We start from the raw sequence: 22,058 nt of genomic DNA on the forward strand, positions 1-22,058 counted from the left end.
GATGAATCACATTGATTGTTTTATGAGTGTTGAACCAGCCTTGTGTCCCGGGGATAAATCCTACTTGGTCATGGTGAATAATTTTCTTTTTTTTTTTTTTTAAACTTTTATTTATTTATTTATGATAGGCACACAGTGAGAGAGAGAGAGAGAGAGAGAGGCAGAGACACAGGCAGAGGGAGAAGCAGGCTCCATGCACCGGGAGCCCGACGTGGGATTCGATCCCGGGTCTCCAGGACCGCGCCCTGGGCCAAAGGCAGGCGCCAAACCGCTGCGCCACCCAGGGATCCCTAATTTTCTTAATGTATTGTTGGATCCTATTGGCTAGTATCTTGTTGAGAATTTTTGCATCCATGTTCATCAGGGATATTGGTCTGTAATTCTCCTTTTTGGTGGGGTCTTTGTCTGGTTTTGGAATTAAGGTGATGCTGGCCTCATAGAACGAATTTGGAAGTACTCCATCTCTTTCTATCTTTCCAAACAGCTTTAGGAGAATAGGTATGGTTTCTTCTTTAAACGTTTGATAGAATTCCCCTGGGAAGCCATCTTTCTCTTCTTTTTTAAAGAGATTGAGAGTGAGAGCTAGGGGAGGGAAGAAGGAAAGAGAGAATCCCAAGCAGGTCCCATGCATGAAGCTCAACACAGGGCTCAACCTCACACCCCCAAGATCATGACCTGAGCTGAAACCAAAAGTCCAGTGCTTAACCAACGGAGCCATCCAGGAGCCCCTGGCAAAGAGTTTCCAAATGGACTTTGCACATATATATTTCCTCAGCCAGCTACCCTCTCTGGGCCTCTCAAAGTGGAAAAGATTGGGAACCACTCACACTGCCCAACCCCAAAACCCAGAGCAGCTAAATAATTTAACTCAGTCACTGTGTGATGGAGCAGCAGAGCTCAACTAGGATCCAGGATTTTGGACACATTGTGTTCTTTCTTTTTTTTATTATTATTATTTTTATTTATTTATGATAGGCACACAGTGAGAGAGAGAGAGGCAGAGACAGAGGCAGAGGGAGAAGCAGGCTCCATGCACCGGGAGCCCAACGTGGGATTTGATCCCGGATCTCCAGGATCACGTCCTGGGCCAAAGGCAGGCACTAAACCGCTGCGCCACCCAGGGATCCCCATTGTGTTCTTTCTACTCCAACAAGGGATGTGCTGCTCCAGACCCCGGGTTTGAGTAGTGATTCATTTCTTTTCACCAGAATTGGCTTGAGTCCTCACATGCTGTGTTGGTGGGAAGCCCACTGTTGCACTCTTGCATCTGTCATCACACTGTCCAAGAACTCTGTTTCAGCAGTCCCAAAGAGAAGCATGCCCATGTCCTACCTTCATGCCTTAGCTTCTTTGTGCCTGCTGCCGCCGCCATGTGCCTCTCTGCCACATGGTGCTGCTGTTGGGAGTGGTCCTTGGACGTGGTGTGTGCCGAATCACACTCGTCCAGGACAGGGTGGGTTCTTGGAAGAGGAGTCCCTTACTGAGAATTCCAGAGTTTCCACACCAAACACACTGGCATGCTCCATGGGCTCTGTGCTTAGGTACCCAAGCAATCTTATGCCTTAAGGCCAAAGGCTTTCGGGTCTTGCCCCCTCTTCCCTATTCTCAGGTTTTACCACCTCCAAATGGGTTTGGGTCTTCACCTCTCTTGAACCCAAAGCATCGTTTGCCTTTCAAGCCCTTGGACTCATCATGGAGTCTGGGGTGTGTGACTAGCTATATTCCTTTTCGAAAAAAATTGAAGTATAGTTGGCCTACAGTGTTAGTTTCAAGTGTACAACCTAGTGATTTGGCAGCTCTAGTACGTTCATTGTGCTATGCTCACCAGTGTATCCACACGGCCCGGTTACCACTCACTAGTACAGTACTACTGATGATGTTCCCTACGCTGTGCTCGTCATCCCGTGACCTACTCATTCCATAACTGGAAGCCTGCACCTCCCACTCCCCACCTTCCAGCTACATTCCTTTTAGTTCTTAAACACAAAAACATTCATTCTCTCCCTTCAAGTCTAATCAGTTTAACTGGTTTATAGGAATTGAAAATTTTTAGGCCTTAAGACTTTGTTTTTCCCTTAGAGATTTGAAGTCTCTCCTCTAACTTCCCAGACCTGGCTCAGTTCACAGACCTAAATGTCTGTGAGGGAACGGAGGCTTTTGTGGGACAACATTGACAGAACAGTGCACGTGAGTGTTGCAAGCCATCATCTTCACTTCCTTGGGTGAATGGTTGTGGTCTACTGCTGCAGTTGGCTGCACAGAGTAGAGGCTTACAAAGCCCAGGTGAGAGATGCATGCAGTCTACCCTACCTTTAGGTGGATGGCTCTCTAAATCCATCCTGTGGCTCCTCCTACAGTACCTGTGAGTTTAGTTGGAAATCCATCCTTGCCAAGTGGCAAAATCTCCACGTTGGCTCTACGACCTGTGGATTTGAAACTGTTAGGGGAACAAGGGTGAAATGGAAACCACTGGAACTCTTTGAATGAAAACAGTAAATCCAAAGCCACACTGGGGGATCCTGCATCTTTGGGGGAAATTGTCGATACTTGTTCACCACCAGGAAAAGCTGTGGGTGGGGGCCTCACTCAGAGTACATGAGCTATGTGCTTCTGGGATGAACTCCACCCTAGAATCAGAGCCAATGCTTGGGACAGTGGTGGAGACAGCTCCAAGGGCTGCTGCACATGGACAGCTGGGAACTCACAAAGAGTCTGTGTTGTGGGAGAGCAGGGAGCTGGGATCACACCAAGACTCTTTAAGAGAGCTACTGGGATATGCTTTTATGACCTCTTGGATCAGTAGTCTTTTCCCTTAACAGAACACCTCCTTCAAATTATGGCAAACACCAACAGGAGTCACTTACTTTAGACATTTATTTCACATACAAGTTTTCAAGAAGACATCTAAGTGAATGTGAATACAAAACAATGAAGAGACATACACTGATACCTGGAATGCACTCAGAGGCTAAAGCCAACAGCTGTGCAAGCTGCTCACACATGCCTTGCATTTGGGGCTGCCCCAGCTCCTTCACAGCTGAGTCTCGTGCATTGCTGAGCAGGAGACCTCACATACAGGCTTTCTTCACTGCAGCTACCTGCCATCGGCTACCAAGGAGCTTCACAAGTCGCCTTCTGCTGAACATGAATGAGGAGTCTTTCTCCTCACTGCGCAAGCTCCTGGGCTGCTCACAGCCTCCTTCTTCCTAAAGTATGAAGTGTAGCCTGGGATGCGGCCTGCAGCGGTGGGCCAGGAGGGCTACCTGGTCTTATGACCTCTTCCTCACCTATACCACACCCTGCTGTCTCACTAAATATTAGAGCCAGAGCAGTCTTGGCAATCAAGTTCCATGTCTCTTCAGCTAAGGAACACTGGCCCAGAGAGGCTGAGGTTTGTCAAACAACACTCGGTTAAGCGATAGTGACAAGACTAAAACGTGTCCCTTTTGGCTTCTGGTCTAATGCTTGCTCCCCCAGGGCAGGCTGCCCTGAACAGCTTAAGCATATGTGTGAAGTTTCCATTTTAAAGAAGATTTATAAACAAGGTAGGTTGTATGTGTAATAAAATCACTGGTAGGAACTGGAGGTATTTGTGGGGGTAACAAAGCAAGTGTAGGCAGGGAATACAAGCCAGTTTCCAAAGTGCCTTGGATAAGATGTCAGAGAATAAAATGTCCATTTGTTCATACGACTTTAAAAAAATAGGAATTGGGGTAATCTTCAAAGAAATGAAATAGGATTAAACAAATATAGGTTTTAGGTAGTTGGTTGAGGTGGCTTGTATGTTTTGTTGAGCTTTCCAGCAGCCAGAACAAAGAGAGAAAAGCAGTAAGTTATAAAAATCACAGTGTTTGTAATTTTTTTTTCCTGCTTAGGATCAGAGCTTTCCCTGGTACCAAGACCCAGAAAAAAATCTTTTCCTATGGATCTTCATAAAGGCAATGTTATGTGATATAAAAGACATACACTATTCATTTGGACTTTCATGCTCCAGTTGAAAAAAGACAAAATGTAAGTTGTCTTGGTCTAAGATGATAAGTAGGATCTTCTATTTCTTCAGCAGAGACAGAGTTCATGAAGGCAATTTAACCCACGTCCAAAAGCCGATTTACCACTAGGACTATAGGCAGGGAACTTGGGTTGCACCTTTGTGTGACCCCAGACATGTGAAACTCACACAGATTTGGTCTGTTCCACTGGAGATGGAATTGGTCCTGCACCTTTTCTGCCACTGGGGACATCTGAGAGGCAGAGGTATACAATTTTAGGCAATTCAGAAAAATTCTTTTGCAAGCGATGGTGATTTTCTCATGCTTGAGTCATTGGTCTTTTGCAAGTGACATGAAGGTGAATGGCATTAATTACCTTTTGCTGGAATGCCTCCTCTGTCATATTGCAAGTTCCTTGAGTAGGGGCACCATGTCCTTTTCTATTTTCGCTTCCTCTCATAGAGCCTGGAACATGGCCTTACACATAACAGTACTTAATAAATACTTACGCATAAATCATCTACTTTCCTGAATCATGCTTTGATATAAGTATCAATCCTGTGTATGTATTACTAAGTGGAGATTTATTTCTATTCATGTGCATCTTCTCTAGAGCTGGAATTCCGGAACATCTACACAAAGCACACGCCCACGGGCACCGCACGCATCTCACTGTGCTAGGCACACTAATGACATGACACTGCACTTACCATTAGAAGTCTATAATTCAGACCACACGCAGGAAACCAACCTACCGAGGTGTGAACAATTGTAACATCTCCAACAAATGTAAATCAGAAACATGTATCAATGTGTACCTGAGTCACCTGCCATCCAGCAGGCCACATCCTATTCTGGCACCATGAAATGGATTTCTTTCTACGCTGCCTACCCCACTTGGTACAATGTTGAATAGGCTTTGAAAGGTTCAAACATACTCAAAGGAAAAATATTATCTCCAGAGGTCTTCAAATAAGAGAACATCTGACAAAGCAGAGAAGAGATAAGATCAAAAGAAGCTATGCACAGCTCTGACTGTGGCTGTCTTTCCACCAAACTTAGGACCTGTTTCCCAAATCAAACCCTCCCTCCCCCCACCCCCAGGGTTACCTATGTACTAAGGGTATAAATGTCACTGGCCTCATCCTGGAGCAACCACCTTTGGAAGTTCAGATTTCTTGGTTTCATCTGTAACTTCCAGAAATGAATCAACTACTTCCCTGTCTCTCCCCTCCCCATTTTCGCTCTTCCTTCAAGACCTATTGGGCTAGTGCTAAGGAATTATCAAAGAGATTTTTTAAATAGGAAAACGACAATGGTGTTGTAGATTGGAGGTTTCTGTAAATCCTTCCATGTTTACTCAGTAAGCTATAGAGTTATATAAATTACTCAGGGCTCTACAATTGGGTTGATGATTCTAAGAACAGGGAGTAGAAGACTCAGAAAAGGATAGTGTATTTAACAAATAGCCCTGGAGGTCACAGTCTGAATGAGGTGGCTATCTGATCTAGAGCAGGCCTAAGGAGTCTGACTGGTCTTAGAAACAGTGACAGTTTTCAGTTTCTACTGTACTTTTTCCCTATCCCCTTAAAGTTTGAGAAAACTATCATTAATATAATATTACTAAAGTATTGGGGCTGAGGGGCATGAAATATGCCAACATGCCAGTCATGTTCTAGGTAAGAACCAGAGCAGTTGTAGAGTAGAATGTGTCTGAGTGAAGATTCTACTTTAATGAGACCCACCATGGACATGCATCCTCTTTACTCTGGAGAGGGCCTGGTGGTTCAGGAGAGTCAGATGAGAGCATCCAGAACACCCTGGAGGTTAAGTGTAGGACTTACAAGAAATGGTAAGAGGAACTGGATCAGAGGATGAGAAGCAGCAGCCCAGGGGGTTTTGGTCTTCAGGTCTGGAGAAGGTTAGCATGGTGGGTGAGCAGGTGCTTCTCTTCTCTGTGGAGGCCGAGGTGTTAGTTACATGGTTTCATTGACAATACAGGGACTCCACCCTAGCAGTGTGGATCACCTCGACCAAAAGGGTATATAGTGCAACAGACTTCCGAAGGAAGCGCTACAATCTCAATGTCCCTTTTGTCTTCAAAACTAAGATGTGGTGTCAATCTGATCAGACTCCTGAAAGTTCTACCCGAACAAGAGATCTGTGATCAGGTTGGGTCCAGGATCCTATGTGGTGGGCAACAGGAAACTTTCAGCATGTTGGGTCTGCTTGAAAACAACTCTCCTCCATGTGGAGTCACCTTGAATGGTGCTGAACTTGGCAATCCCACAGCAGAGGTCTTGACATCCTGAAGGGACTGTCATTCTGAACCCACACAGGACATCTTCTCCACTTTGCTAAGGGAGAAGTTGAGAGGAACGGACTGGTCAAGTTAGAGGCAGAGGTGAGAACATGAGGTGGACCCATAGTTTATTCTCAAGCTCATCTTGGGAATTACACTTCATAGCTAAGAAAAGATTGCTTCTAACGGTGAGGCTGGGGTAAAATGGCTAATGGGGGCACGTAGGAGGAGAAGAGGTCAACGTCAAAAAGTTTTCCTGAATTCATCAGTCTTTCCCTTAGGTGGGTTCTCTGGGGAACATGAGGACGGTGGGTGCGGCAGAAGCTTTTCCCTTGAATGAACCTCCCGATGTTTGGTGAGGACAGAACTCTTACTGAAACGTTTGCCACACTGGGCACAGCCGTAGGGCTTCTCTCCAGTGTGGATCCTCCGATGCTCTCGAAATCGTGTGCAGTTATTGAAAGTTTTTTCACAATCCACACATTTGTAGGGGTTCTCGCCAGTGTGAACCCTGCGGTGGGCGCTGAAATGGGAGCTGTTGGTAAAGCTCTTCCCGCACTCCCCACACTGATAGGGCTTCTCTCCAGTGTGGGTTCTCTGATGTATGATAAGACTCGAGCTCTGACTAAAGCATTTTCCACATTCTCCACACCTGTAGGGCTTCTCCCCTGTGTGGATTCTCTGGTGGGCACCAAAGTTGGAGGAGTCATTAAAGCTTTTCCCACAGTCAAGACATTTAAAGGGTTTTTCTCCAGTGTGGATTCTTTGATGTCTGATTAGGCTTCTGCTTCTACCAAAGCACTTTCCGCAGACACTGCATTTATAAGGATTTTCCTTCTGGTGGGTCATTCGGCACATAAGACGAGCATTCCTTCCAAAGCTTTCTCCATATTTGAGAAGTCGGTAGGGTCTCTTCCCCATGAAAGGCCTCGTATGAACTACAGCTTTCCCTAAATCTCTAGGCTGAGACATCAGCTTCCCCTGTCTGATTCCTTGGAGGTTTTCCCATTGTCTTCCTGAGATGTATTCCCTTTTGCAGTATTTACCTGGATCAGCATTCTGGGAAATGACCCTTTTAGACTTTTCTATTAATGCCCTATGCTGCTCCATGTCCTTATATATTACCTGTGTTGTGTCCTCCTTGAAACTACCTCCAATTTCGAAATCTGAAAAAAAAAAAAAAAAAAAAGTGATTGTAATTTCAGACCAGTCCTGTATTAACATATAGAGCATGGCCTATGGGGCTTTGTTAGGATCCCTGCATACTTCTCTGGCCTCTTGGGTCCTATTACCCTTCTCTGATTCATTATGCCTTATTTTTATTCAGTTCCACGAGCAGTCAGTAACACCTAGTACGAAGTAGGCCTTCTGAAATGTTTCTGAATTGAAATCCAAGTTGTTATTCTCCACCCATATCCTGAGTTAACAGGGGACCAACTTAGCATTCTCCTTAGGTTCTACTCTCATCCATCCTGCTTTCAAAATTTCACATCTGTGCTAAAACACACTGCGCTGGTGCTCAGAGCAGATTCCAGTGATCCGGTTTCAGTTCCTCAATGGACTTCCAAGTTCACTGATATCTAATCATACCCTACCCAAGGCTATTTCTTCCTTCTCTTCAAATGTTCTTGTCACTGTTTTTTTCCAGCTGTCTCACACATAGACCACACAAATTCAAATCTTAATTCTCATCATTCCTCAAACTGGAATTCCCTCCCTTTCACCCTGTTGTCTATGTCCCACGTTCACTGCAAGGTGCATCTTGCTGCCAGCTTTTCCAGGAGGTCTTCTGGACACACAGTATGATGTGGTGAAAAGACACAGGCTTTGGAATCATACTGCTCTGGTTCTGATTCCATCTTGATTCCTTATTAACTGTGTGGCTTTGAACTTTTTTATTATGGAAAATTCAAACACACAGAAAAGTAGAGACTATAGTATGTAAAATGAATTTCCATGAGCCACTCACCCAGCTTTAATGATGATCTACTCATGGCCAATCTAGTTTCCCTTCTATTCCCACCTGCTTTCTGCTCCCTCTACCCAGATTGTTTTGAATCAAATTCCAGAGACTGTATTATTTCACCCAGGTTTGTTTGATCCCCAAACCTCTGTTCTTCAGCATTCTACTATGCTGCCTTGTTTCTACTTGCCAGTTTGAACATCCCTGTCCTTGCAGACATTGAGCTGAGATTGCTTATATCTCTCTGTCCCAAGTGGGGGGGGGGGGCTGTGGGATGGGTCGGGGAGAGGAAGGCAGCCATCAATCAGTCCATTAAGTTAAGTGAAAGCCCTAACAATGTCATCTTTCATTTAGCAGTTCTTTTGAAGTGTTCTCATTGGGTCCAACATTGTCCTGGGGTTTGGAGGAAGTCACAGCCTCGTGGTTGGCTAGACAGAGTATGACGATTTAGCAACAGGTCTGCAGCTCGATTTAAAAAATGAGACTCACAAGGGATGGTACTAAAGGACTTTGTTTCCAGTAACCAAACCCTGGGTTATATAAGAATTAACGATTTCAGCCTTCAAATTATAATTTCCTGTATAGACGTTAGCAGAAAGCACATGGATGCCCCCTCTCTAGCCTTTGTTTTGAATGAGCAGAGTATGCTGGAAAGAAAGGACAGAAAGATAGGATGGCTGTGGAATCTTAACACAAGCCTGATGAGGAAACCTGGATTGGGGTGGTCTGTTACAAAAGTCTTGGCAAGAAGCAGAGAAAGGTTGAGACTTTCCTACCACAGCTGGTAGCTGTGTTAACTAAAGAGGGGATCTGTCCAGATGTTCTACAACAGGCGGAAAGACAGTATCTGCTTGGATGTAAATCATGAGAGAGAAAGCACCAAAAATGGTCTCTGAAGTTTTAGGTCAGGATGTGGGAGGACACAGGGAAGAGCTAAGACGCAGAAAGGAAGACAGTGATTTTAGTCTTGAAAGTTTGAAGTCTGGGACTGATGCCCACGAGGGCGCCAGCAGTCTGTGGGAAACATGCCGGTGGGGCGGGGAACCAGAGTCAAGTCTCTCTCTAATCTTGCCTCTGCCTGACCTTTTTCTCAGGCATGTCACAAAGGACTGAGACTTTTGTGTTCTGAGCCTATGGACACACCTCTTTCTCTGACTTTTTTTGCAAGTTCTTCTTCCCCATAGTATTTTCAGGTGACATGAAACACTGACCCAAATAGACAAAAACCAAGGCTGAGATCCCAAAGCCTGAATCACTAGAATTCTTTGAATAGAAGCACCAGGAGAAAGACACTTTGTTTTGTTCATTACTAGGTCCCCCGTTTCTCACACAGCACAGGATCCTCAATGTCTGCTTAATGAATAAATACTCATGAGCTATACGCTCAGTTACTGATTTTGCAGTAAATCATACTTCCCCCTTGATGGTCCTTACCACTTGGGCTTGGCAGTAGACCTGGAGGCCCCTGGAATGCTGACTCTTGTACAATTTCCTCCTCACTCATTCTCTCGCTGCCAGAATCTTCAGCCATCGCCTCCTGTGAGGCCTCCTCCGGTTCCCAGCCTATTGGTTCCTGGGGTTCAATCTCAATATCCTCTCCCTCTTGCCCTGAGGGTGATGGGACTTCTTCTGGGGTGTTGGTGGAAGGAGCAGAGGCCCGAGAGTTTATCAGGGCATCCATCTCCTTGTAGAACGCGCAGGACTCTAGCACGTGACCATTTTTGACTTTGCGGTAGCTCTTCTGGAGGCTTTTGAACTTGGTCCGGCACTGTTCCGGTGTCCGGAGAAAGCCACACTCACGCAGTTGCTCAGCCACAGCCCCATACAACTTGCTCTTCCGATGACAAGCCTGGAGAGCTTCGTAAAACCGAGTCTCACGGAGGATGTCAAGAAAAGTCTTGGTTTCTTCATACCCCCAGTGTACACCTGCCATGGAAGGATAAAATTCAAAGATATAAGAAAAAGAGTCTGCAGCCTCTAAACATAAGGGGTAAAAGAAAACCCATTCATAGTGGCAACAGGAACTATGATATGCTGGGGGAGAAGATATGCAAAAAATGAGAGAAAAAAATCTGTAATTTACTGAAAGTCATCAAGGAACTAGAAGACACAGAGAGGCGCTATGTTTCTGAATAGTAAAGACTCAAGTTGTACAGGTATCAATTATCAGATGAATCTATGAAGTCAAAATCCCAATAGGATTTTTATTTATTTTATTTTTTTTTTTTTCCCAATAGGATTTTTAAATTGAAATTGTTAAACTGGTCTCAAAGTTTATTTGGTAGAGTAAGAATGTAGTCCCTCAGATCTGCCATTGCTATGGCGATTAACTAAGGGTACAACTATCTTTTCCAATGGTTAAAACTAACAGAGGAGGACACTTGTTAAGTCAGTTTTCCTTGAAGAGGAGAACTAATCCAGAGTCATTTTTGATGTCACTGAGTCCTCTACTGTGAGAGATGAAATGACTCACAAGAATGAGCAGATGTTCTGCTTCTATGGGAGAATCAAACTTCTCAGGACATGTCTGAATACAGTTTGTTAAACTATGGTTTTTGTGTGTTTTGCGAGTATGAAGAAATCACTTCTATCCTCAGTCTTGCCTGGTGATCTCCTCCAGGATAGCACTGCATTCCCATGTTTGGGTCTGCCCTTGTGTCTACGGATTTCCAGATTGGGGAGCACCTGTACAAGTATGATGCATCTTCCCCATGTTTTTCTGAGCTCTTTTGAATGTAGTCATGAGTGTACCCCCAACTCTCCTAGCCTGATTTTTCCACTCTAAGAACTTACCATCTTCTTTTAAAAAGAATTTATTTATTTATGTAATTGAGAGAGAGCATAAGCATGAGCAGGGGAAGGGGTAGGCAGAGGTAGAGGGAGAAGCAGACTCCTTACTGAGCAGGGAGCAGGATGCAGGGTTCAATCCCAGGATCCTGAGATCATGACTTGAGCCTAAAACAGACGCCTAACTGATTGAGCCACCCAGGCATCTTTTTCATAAGGCAGAGTGGAGAAACTTTCCTAATAATAGTGACACCCAGCTATGTCTCATTGCATTTAACCAGAATAAAGTCTCTCTCTTATTTTGCCTCTGCCTCTCTTTTTTTTATCATGCACATCATGAAAAACGGAGATATCTGTGTTTAACATCTGCAGAATGCCTTCCTCCATTTTTACCTACCACCTCATTTAACACTAAGGATCCTGGAATCCTGGGTCATGTTTTATTGATGAGAAAATTGAAGCTCAAAGTACTTATACAGTGTGTCTACTGTCACCCAATCATTAACTACCGGGTTAGTTCTGCATGTCCCCAGTTTCAACACCAGCTTTTGTTTACATGGTATATAGTATATCTTCTCTACCTTTTAATTTCAAGGTCTCTGCGTCTTACACTTCACATGCATCTCCTGTAAGGAGTATTTTTTTTTAAATGACTGACAATCTTAGTCTCTTAAGTTTGTAATTAATGATGTATTTGGATTTATGTCTACTATCTTCCTGTGTTTTCCATTGGAATAATCTACTCTGTGTTCCTTTTTCTCTCCTTTCTTGTCTTCTTCTACAATTACAGTTTTTTTACTCTAGTTAGTTATATGTTCAACTGGTTACCCTAGAGTGTATAAAAAGGTATCTTCGACTTACTAGAACCCAACACAACTGACTTATTATATATAACTTAACACAACTTATTATAATTCAATACAACTGGTTGCTTTATACCAGTCCTCAGATGTGGGCTCCCCAGTCCTTTGACTCTATCATCTTTCTTTTCTCAAATATTTATTTATTTATTATTTATGATAGACATAGAGAGAGAGAGGCAGAGACACAGGAGGAGTGAGAAGCAGGCTCCATGCTAGGAGCCTGACGCGGGACTCAATCCCGGGACCCGATCCCGGGACCCCAGGATCGCACCCTGGGCCAAAGGCAGGCGCCAAACCACTGAGCCACCCAGGGATCCCCTCTATCATCTTTCTATAGGCTCCAAATACTCAAATCCATGCTGTGCTTTAGCCTGAGAAAGAACCTCCACGGCCATTACTCAGACTGTCCCAAGGCAGCAAAAAACACCAGAGAGTACGTTCAGTGATTAGTGGCAAGGTGCTCACGACAGCACTCTCCTGGTTTGGCTGCCTCCCATCTACTCTTTTTACCACAAGCCCCTATCATCCATTTTCATACCCAAAGGAAAGAGCACAATTCTTACCACTGAGGTTCTGAAACAAGACAGGGGCACCACGAATCTCAGACTTCCGGATAAATTCAATGCCTATTTCATCACCATCAGATTCTTCTGCGGCATCTTCCTCCTCCACCAAATTGATCTGTTCTTTAGCACTGATATCAACTCTCTTTAGTCTGGGGAGAGAGAGAATCTCCTTTGGCTTATCAGCAGATGAAGCATGGGCTGCGGGGTTCAACAGAGCGTCCATGTCCTCAAAGAAGGCACAGGGTTCCAACACGTGGCCATTTCTCACCTTCCGATAGCTCTTCTGGAGGCTTTTGAACTTGGTCCGACACTGTTCCGGTGTTCGGAGAAAGCCACACTCACGCAGCCACTCGGCTACAGCCCCATACACCTGGCTGTTTCGGGGACAAGCCTGTAGTGTCTCATAAAAGCGAGACTCCTTGAGAATGGCAAGGAAAGTCTTTGTTTCCTCATAGCTCCAATGCACGCCTGCTATCTTCTCGTCTTCTAAACCCCAGTGCTGCTGCTCGCCCCACACTCTCCCCACACTTCGTGCAGGGATCTGAGTGGCATGAACTGGCTTCTCCTTGATGTGGTTGCTTCGTAGAATAATATTCCTTTTGTTAGAAGAGTGTAGACCTAAAGTCCAGGGCTCTTTTCTTTGCTCCAACCGGGCAATCTTGCTAGATGCAGATGCAGTACTTCCTACAGGAAGAGAAACACATTCCATGGTAAACCCAGAGGTCAAAGCTGCACGCCCTAATCTGCTGCTGCAGTATGCCCTCCTGGACATGTTCACACCTATCCTTGAAAGGTCTTGTCCAATCCCCCTCACTTCTAGAGCCTTCCTCAGCCATGACAGTGCACAGCATGGTAATTCTTACTACTTATTGTATAGTTATAGTTTTCCTTATATCTCTCTTCTTTGGCACAATCACCTACTAGCTTATATTCCCATTTTACTTCTCACATATGTACCACTTCTTTCTCCAGCTAGCTGTTAAGGAAAAACCTTTAATGGTAAAAAACATATATTTTATTAACTTTGATTCCCTCTCAGTGTCTCACATTGTTTTGGGTTCAGTGTTTACTCCTAACTAGCATTTGGACAACACTTATAAAATTATAAAATTATAAAATCAAGTGTGCTTATATCTGCTCTCCACATACTTATAAAATTATAAAATTTTAAAATTATAAAATCAAGTGTGCTTATATCTGCTCTCCACATACTCCCACCCCAACACACACACACACACTCTGGGGCTAGGAGAGATAAGTCAAGAATTTTGGGATACATCTGGCAAGGTTAATAGGAAAGAGATGTAAGGACAGGGAAGCACATCAATAGTTTGTTGTCTTACAGCACTGTGGAGATCAACATGTCTTAATTGTGAACCCTGACCTCAGTAAACCCTGCTTTCCTTTTGGACCAGGGGAAAGTTTCTTAATCTCGGAGTTTCAGTTTCCTAGGGAATGCTGGCCTCTGTTCACAGAAATGCTGGGAATATTATATAAATAATTGTCTGATCCCAATGCCCAATAGGGATGTAATAAAATTTGGTTTCTTCTCTGGATACTACACACAGAAACTTCACAGAATTCTCGAGAGAAGGAGCATCACATCAAATCCTTTCTGAAGGAAACATGGGGATGGAGATTTGCTCTTTATTTTTATATGAGAGAGTTAAGCGTAGGGTTAATGAAAGCTCAAATATCTATAAGTACCAGGCAGGCAGTGCAAATGAGTGAAAAATATGGCAGTTCAGCACGAGCTCCTTGATTTGGGTCTGGCCAATTGCTGCTATGTGAGAAGGTGGGCCTGTGCTGATATTTGACTTTTGAAGAGATATAGAAAATCTGGATTTACAAACTAATATTAAATTAAAACTCTGTGCAAAGCCAAAATATGTGTATAGGCTAGAATCAGCCTATAAGCCATTCATTTACAATATATGATAAAAGACTGGGGCAGGTGTTTTTGGACTTGGGTCCTTCCACTGTAATCACAGTTGACTCTTAAAGTAGAGGTTAGGGGAACCAACCCCACAGTTGAAATCCATGTGTAACTTTTGACTCTCCCAAAACTTAACTAATAGCCTACTGCTGACCAGAAGCCTTGCTGATAACATAGTCGATTAACACGTGTTTTGTATATTATATATTTTACATACTGTAGTTCCTTAATAAAATAAGTTAGAGAAAAGAAAATATTATTAAGAAAATCCTAAGGAAGAGAAAACATATTCACAGTATTTATTGAAAAAAAAATCCATGTAGAAGTGAACCTGCGCAGTTCAAACCATCTTGTTTAAGGGTCACCTGTACGTATGAAGGTACTGGGCTAAATCTGAATTCTTGGAAGATGATCCCCATCCCACTAGTGGCACATTTTACTCAGGACTCTCATAAAGCATGCCATGTCTGGACAGCATGTGAGCTGAGGTTGCAGTAGGAAATACCTGCATGTGCAAACCCAGGCAGACAGCTGGGATGCCTACTGCTCTGGGAGGACTGCCTTGCTATCTCTGTGTCATCAGTGCCACCTTACTCTGGTCATTTCTTTCAGTTGCTTTAATTGCTTTCTAATTATAAGCAGTTGTTGGTATATCTTTATTCACTGAGTTTGGTATAGCCTGTTTATAATCTCTAAACTTTAGAAGCTACATGCAGTGTTGTCCAACAGAACTTTCTATGATGACAGTAATGTTCTATAATTGTGCTGACCCAAATAGCTATTAAATATTCTGGTGGTGGGCAGCCCCGGTGGCCCAGCAGTTTAGTGCTGCCTTCAGCCCGGGGTGTGATCCTGGAGACCCGGGATCGAGTTCCACACCCAGCTCCCTACATGGAGCCTGCTTCTCCCTCTGCCCCTCCACCCCTCTGTCATAAATAAAATCTTAAAAAAGAAAGAAAGAAGAAACATAACATTATAAAAAATAAATAAATATTCTGGTGGTGGCTATGGCCACTGAGGAACTTAATTTTTAACTATTTCATTTGAATTAATTCTATAAATTTAAATAACCCTATGTGGCTGGTGGCTACCCTATTAGCACACGGCTACAGCCTCTCTAGTATGGGCTAGTACACATTTTAGGCCTGTAATTTTATTAGTAAGCAGTCTTTGATTTTTTGGTTATGTATGAACAAACTACTTATTATGCCTACTACTTTTTTTAAAAAAGATTTATTTATTTACTTATGATAGACAGAGAGAGAGAGAGAGAGAGACACACACACACAGGAGGAGGGAGAAGCAGGCTCCATGCCGGGAACCCGACGCGGGACTCGATCCCGGGACTCCAGGATCGCACCCTGGGCCAAAGGCAGGCGCCAAACTGCTGAGCCACCCAGGGATCCCCTATGCCTACTACTAACGCAGGTGACAATCCTTCAGATGTTTGCTTCTAAAGTGACACTTCAGTTGTTATGTGTGCCTGTAAATTTGTGCTATTTAAATAATTCACAACATACCGCCGAGGTTATTGTATTGATATTACTTTTTTCCTTCCATCTGTAAGATTTCCATCCATCCAACAATTATTTTCTGGCCACTCACCCATGGGTCCAGCTGTATGCAAAGTGTTGGGTTACTGCAGTTAAACAAGAACAAATCATAAAGAGACCTTGTGACTTTATAAAGCTTTTAGTCTAGTGAGTATGTATAAGCTTATATTTAAGTAGTAAGGATATGACAGTCATATATAATACCTTACCAATGTTTTCATCCTTAAGTTAGAAGAATGTGTATCTATTTTGAACTGGAAGAGAGGAAGGAGTGGGGAAGAGTACAGGGACAGTTGATTACTAGGTCTGGTGAGCTGGCCACAGAAATGACTAGATAACCCAAGGAGGTCCTTTAGGTGTTGACACTTTTAACTAATGTATAATCAATAGAAATAAAGATATCAAAAATCCCCAAATCTTTTATGTGAAAAGGGAAAGAATCCTTACCCAGGGAGACCATGTTCCCAACACTCTCTTTCCTAATATCCCGGTACAGGTCTCTGTGAGCGGGAATCTGATGTACGCTCTTTTTGTAGGAAAAACCTCTCGCCATGTGGACATCTTTCACTGGTCCCTGTAACAACACTAACAGCAATGACTACCAAGATAACCACATGGGTTTTCAAAGGATGAATGATCATGGAGGAAACACAGAAAGGCCCCAGAGAAGAATTAAAATCAGGGAACCAAGTGTGTATGATGTGCCAAATGAAGCAGAAGATATTATAAAGAATCATAAGAGAGATGATCCAGCAAGGAGTCTCATTAATCAGAAGGCTGGGTCCAGTCTTCTCTGCAAAAGGAGTCAGGGGGGAACAGTGTAAAAGTCTGAGGACAGTGAAGGCACAGGAAATTCATGGGACCGAATACCCTAGGGAAGGCAGAGAGAAGATTTACCACGTACCTGAGACACAACAGGTTGTCGTGTGGTTGTTACTTCCTGATCCATGCTGTTCCATTCGTGAGCAGGGGCAGGAACCCAGGGAGAAGGCTGAGCTGCAAAAAGAGAAAGGAACAATCAAGGTTCTAGGCCCTTTAATTCATGCAGCTTCTCCTTTTAAGAAATGAACATATATTAAAAAAAAAAGACAGCAAATATAAATTGGTCATTTCATTAATGAGTTCAGAACAATATTCGAAACCATGGTACCCTGAAGCCAGGCTCACAAATGTGAGTGATCTCAGGGAGTTAGCAGACAAAGTGCCTTGTGAAAGGGCCCAGGTGAGGAATGGGGGAACTGGACAGCACACACACCACTGAAAGGACATACAGCTGATGCCCACTTCCAGTTAATGCTTCAGTGGGCAGCAGTGGGCCTGGGATACTGAGAGCTTCTAATTTTTTTCAGGAGAAGCCAGAAATCTGGACTTTTGTATAAAATCTCAAAAATTTTTAAACTTGAGAACTGAAAACGAACAAATAAAATCCCCAAACCAAAAACTCCTTGTAGGTGAAACACAACAAGTCTGACGTGGCATGTGAGTTACCAGTTTGCAATCTCTAGCATAAGTTAAGCAATGCTTTCATATGATAAAGAAGTTAGCATACATACATACATAGATACATGGTCCGGGACGTGACAGGCAAATACACAGTACACTCCCTCAAAAACCAGGAGGAACATATATAAACATACACAAAACAACTCTGGAACTCACTGTCTAGGGAAAACTTGCAGAATGAATATTACTGTGATCAAGAACTCAAAAGCTTGGGGCACCTGGGTGGCTCAGTGGTTGAGCATTTGCCTTGGGCTCAGGTCATGATTCCTGGGTCCTGGGATTGAGTCCTGCATTGGGCTCTCTGCAGGGAGCATGCTTCTCCTATGTCTCTGCCTCTCTCTCTGTGTCTCTCGTGAATAAATAAAATCTTAAAAAAAAAAAAAAAAAACTCAAAATATTGCTCCACTACTTTCCAAAGAAGCAAACTGAATCATTTCCTTGGAAACATAATACAGATATCCCCTGCTTCTTGAAAGTTCATGTGATGCCACTTTGTTTTTTTGCAAAGTTCATGTGATGCCACTTTGTTTTTTTGCCACATTGATATCAGTACCTATTTTTGCTAACTGAAAGAAATCCAAAAAAGGATTTTCATTTTTACAAAAAAAAAAAAATGGTGAAAAGCAAAGATACTGTTCAGTGTGTGTTTCTCAGCGAGCTATTATTTTTTTTTATTTTTTTATTTTTTAATTTTTATTTATTTATGATAGTCACAGAGAGAGAGAGAGAGAGAGAGAGAGAGAGAGAGAGAGGCAGAGACACAGGCAGAGGGATAAGCAGGCTCCATGCACCGGGAGCCCGACGTGGGATTCGATCCCGGGTCTCCAGGATCGCGCCCTGGGCCAAAGGCAGGCGCTAAACCGCTGCGCCACCCAGGGATCCCTCAGCGAGCTATTAGAGGCAGTTTGCATTCAAGTGGGGAGAGTGGCACGGGCACAGTGGCACCCTCCTGGTAAGTACATACTTTTCCACTTCGTGAGTTCCTTATCACCCTGGGGTGGCAAAATCCAAATACACTATAAATTTACTGGACTAAGCTTATCGGCTAAAGTAACAGAGCGTGTGATCTATGTGAACCTCGAAATTCAGAAAACATTAATATTTGCAATGAATTCTATCACAACATGAATTTCAGGAAAGATAAGGAGTTTGGGTACATAGCAGTGAATCTTGCTACCTGGTGAGGGGTTGTATAAAATCTGTGTGAGATTTGGAGTTTAGAAATAATTGTGTCATTATTGGAGAAAGGGAACTAACATTTACTGACCACCAAATGTACTGATTGGTCCATTTATGCTGCCTCCTTCAATCTACACTAACAGTCTTATTGCTTTCCTTTTACAATTGACAGAATGGAAAGTTTGAGAAGTTAGGTAACCTGACCAAGGCTGCACAGATAAAGGATGGCAGACCTAGGTTTTGTGTCTGGTTTGTCTGCCCCTAAAGCCTCATCGCTTAACCTCTGTGCATCAATGCTCCTTCCCATATCACTTGCCCTAGGTCGGACAGACAGAGGGGCAGAGACAAGAAGGTATAAAACCCAAGCCTTCCACTGTAAGTTCAATGATCTTTCCATTCCTCTCAGCCTGACACCAGACTGCTGGAATGGAGAGATCACAGTGGACAGGGAAAGACAGGGTGTTCAATTTCCTCCTACTTGACTTATTAATGTCCAGGGCAGCTAGGGAGCCTGTGCTCCTTCCTCTATGAAATCTATTCTTTATTGTTCTCATACGCTACTTCTGTGACACCTTACTTGTGAGTCAATTTTTTAAAGTAAGTATCTTGTTTCCCTTTCCACACAGTCTTTAAAGTTGTTTATATAGTCAGCCAAGAACACATACACATATATCCACGGCAGGACAGAAAAATTCAAGCTGGTTACAGACTGGGAGATTCTTACATTTCACTGCAAGTCCTTGAGGCCAGTCTGGGCAAGCTCAGTTTTCCCCAGAGTCCATTTTTAAGATATGCCTTTTACTTATGCTGTGCATCTTCCCACCTCTTGAAGCTAAAGAAGTCTTTCTCCCCAAATATTCAATTTATTTTCAAAAAGGTATTGAGGGGATCCTATCTGAGTAAGTCACGGTGTTAGGGTTACAAAATACATCTGCCATGGTCTCTGCACTGGGCATGCTCTGAGTTCTTCTTACCATTCTTGGGTAAGGGCCGATGCTCTCTCTTTCGGTTCAGTTGCTCCTTGTGTCCTGAGTGGAGGCTTCCAGCTTCCTCCAGAGACACCACTCCAGTGGTCTCCACCTGCTCTGGCTGAAAGTCCGTTACCTCCCACGCTGCTCCCAGTGGGGCCTGCTTCTCTGAGTGCACAGGGCTGTTAACCTGGGAAATAAAAGCTAGTGCTGTAATGGAAAGAGGGAGGAAAACAGGGCCCAATGAGGGCCAAAGCCCCCCCCAGAAACATATCAGAGAAGGACAGAAGATGTGGGAAGGAATGAAAATTTCACTCCATTCCCAATGGAGTCCCCAAGGGCATTGGAGAAATAGTACTGTCCAGAAGTCTAGGTATAAGGAAACAAGACAGTGTTCTTTCTTAGTATACAGAGAAGGAAAAATCTATCAGGAGTAAAATACAGAGCCTCCTTATTATTAGAATAGATACTGAGGGACACCCAGGTGGCTCAGTGGCTGAGCGTCTACTGAGCATGATCCCTGGGTCCTGGGTTCGAGTTCTGCATCGGGATCCCCACAGGGAGCCTGCTTCTCCCTCTGCCTATGTCTCTCATGAATGAATACATAAAATCTTTTTAAAAAAAATAGACGTTGAGTGCTTACATCTATTAAGGTTCACAGATTAGTAAGATACATTCACTACTGAACTGAAAACGTAAAATTAATCTCCACATGTCGCGTCTATCCCTGACCAACACAGCAGCCTGCTGACAGTCAGGTCTTTATACGAATGCAAATCCCGTGCAAGGTGAAACTGCAAATCTTGCAGGATTTTATGAGGTTAATGAAAGGGCTGTTGAAAACAACCAGAAGACCATGAAATGCCACTGACAAATGAGGAGCTGGTGGTTAAACCAGAGAAGAGTGACAAGGATGATGGCATCCAGGGCACTTCAGAAGACACACATTGGAATATTAAAGGACTAGAGAGGGCCCTGGGATAACCGATGAAGTTCTGTGGTTCTTTCCTCGAGTAAACGGCCCTCTTTAGGATCAGGCTGCAAAAGTCCAACCCTGAAAAACATAATGTGTTGTTCTCTCACATAAATTCTGAGAAACACTCCAGAGACTTAAGTATTGTGATGCATAATGTCTAGCTTCATTTGCAAAATAATATTTCAAGCAAGGGTTCTTTTTTTTTAAATCTTTCTATTTAATATGAAATTTGGACCCTCTTTTAAGTAGATTCACTTTAAAGGTCTCTCATTAGTACCACTTCTCCCTCCATAGCAAGCCCCATCTGCAAGGCATCCCTGCCCCGCCCCCCCGCCCCCCCTTACCTGTCCTTTTTCTTTTTTCTTTTTTTCTTTCTTTCCTTCTTTCAATTTTTTTTAATTGGAGTTCGATTTGCCACCATATAGCATCACACCCAGTGCTCATCCTGCCAAGTGCCCCCCTCAGTGCCCATCACCCAGTCACCCCAACCCCCCTGCCCACCTCCCCTTCCTTGTTCGCTTCCCAGAGTTAGGAGTCTCTCATGCGTCCCCTTCTTTCTAAATACAACAATCTGGAAAAAAGAAAAAAAAAAGAAGTCCTCTCTCACCTGCTGTCTTAGCCTTCCAGCCTCTTTCTCCAAATGTATCACCAGGGCCACCGCCTCCTCTCCACTCTCGGGACACTGCTTCTGCGCCCACGCCTGAATCTTCTTCGGTAAAATGGTGAGAAACTGTTCGATCACCAGCAGCTCAAGGATCTCCTCCTTGGAACGCACTTCGGGCTTCAGCCACCGGCAGCAAAGTTCCCAGAGTTTACTGAAAGCTTCATGGGGTCCAGCCACATCCTCGTAACAGAACTGCCTGAAGCATCTGCGGAAGGTCTCGGACTCGGAGCCCTCCGATGCTTCCAGAGAGGGCTCCACCGCCCACTCGGGCTCCTTCTCCACCTTCATTATTAAGCATCCCTCCACCTCCAGGGGGACGTCGATCTGAGGGTCCAGGGATGCAGCCATGCTCCAACCCGCGGCTGGGGGGTGGGGAGGTCAGCCTCGCGCCTAGCTCAGAGCAGAGCCAAATAAACCTAAACCTCCCGGAGCTCGCTGCTTACTGACGTTGGAAGCGTGGCTGGGAGGGCAGGGAAGTGCAGAACGGCAGCGTCAGCCGGAGCCGGGCACTCGGGGCTCGTTCATCATCAGATCTATCCCGGGCGCTGGAAGAGGAGGACGTGCACCCTGAGGTCCCAGACCCGGCGTCTTCTCCGAACCAGGTGTGCTGTTCCGGGGTGCATCTCTTTTAGTGCAACGTCCGCAAGACCGAGGCCAGGGGACCGGGAGAGATTTCAAGGGGACTGAAAAGAAGCGGTGGGCGGGGGCTGGACAGCCGGGCCGGGAGGGGGCTGGGCTCCGGGGAGGCGAGGCCCCGGGTGGGTGGGGCCGGACGTGCAGGCCCCGCCCGGGCTGCGGGCTGCGGGGTG

At 44.3% G+C, this 22,058-nt stretch overlaps 1 protein-coding gene across 2 annotated transcripts; it reads right to left on the reverse strand.

Annotated features, from left to right (window-relative positions):
• Positions 1–2,856: 2,856 nt before the first annotated feature.
• Positions 2,857–22,026, reverse strand: ZKSCAN2 (zinc finger with KRAB and SCAN domains 2). Of its 2 annotated transcripts, none has more exons than XM_072836248.1 (7): positions 21,193–22,026; positions 19,616–19,799; positions 16,864–16,955; positions 16,407–16,533; positions 12,468–13,154; positions 9,689–10,180; positions 2,857–7,457 (listed from the first exon to the last, which is right to left on the reverse strand). In XM_072836248.1, exons 1-7 carry the CDS (start codon positions 21,595–21,597, stop codon positions 6,535–6,537), a joined length of 2,910 nt encoding a protein of 969 aa, XP_072692349.1. In that variant the 5' UTR covers positions 21,598–22,026; the 3' UTR covers positions 2,857–6,534. The 2 variants fall into 2 exon arrangements, with proteins under 2 accessions (XP_072692349.1, XP_072692350.1); XM_072836249.1 differs by lacking the exon at positions 21,193–22,026 and adding an exon at positions 20,482–20,651.
• Between the last annotated feature and the right edge of the window lie 32 nt (positions 22,027–22,058).

This window comes from Canis lupus, chromosome 8 (genome assembly GCF_048164855.1).
Source record: "Canis lupus baileyi chromosome 8, mCanLup2.hap1, whole genome shotgun sequence".
Classification (NCBI taxonomy): domain Eukaryota; kingdom Metazoa; phylum Chordata; class Mammalia; order Carnivora; family Canidae; genus Canis; species Canis lupus.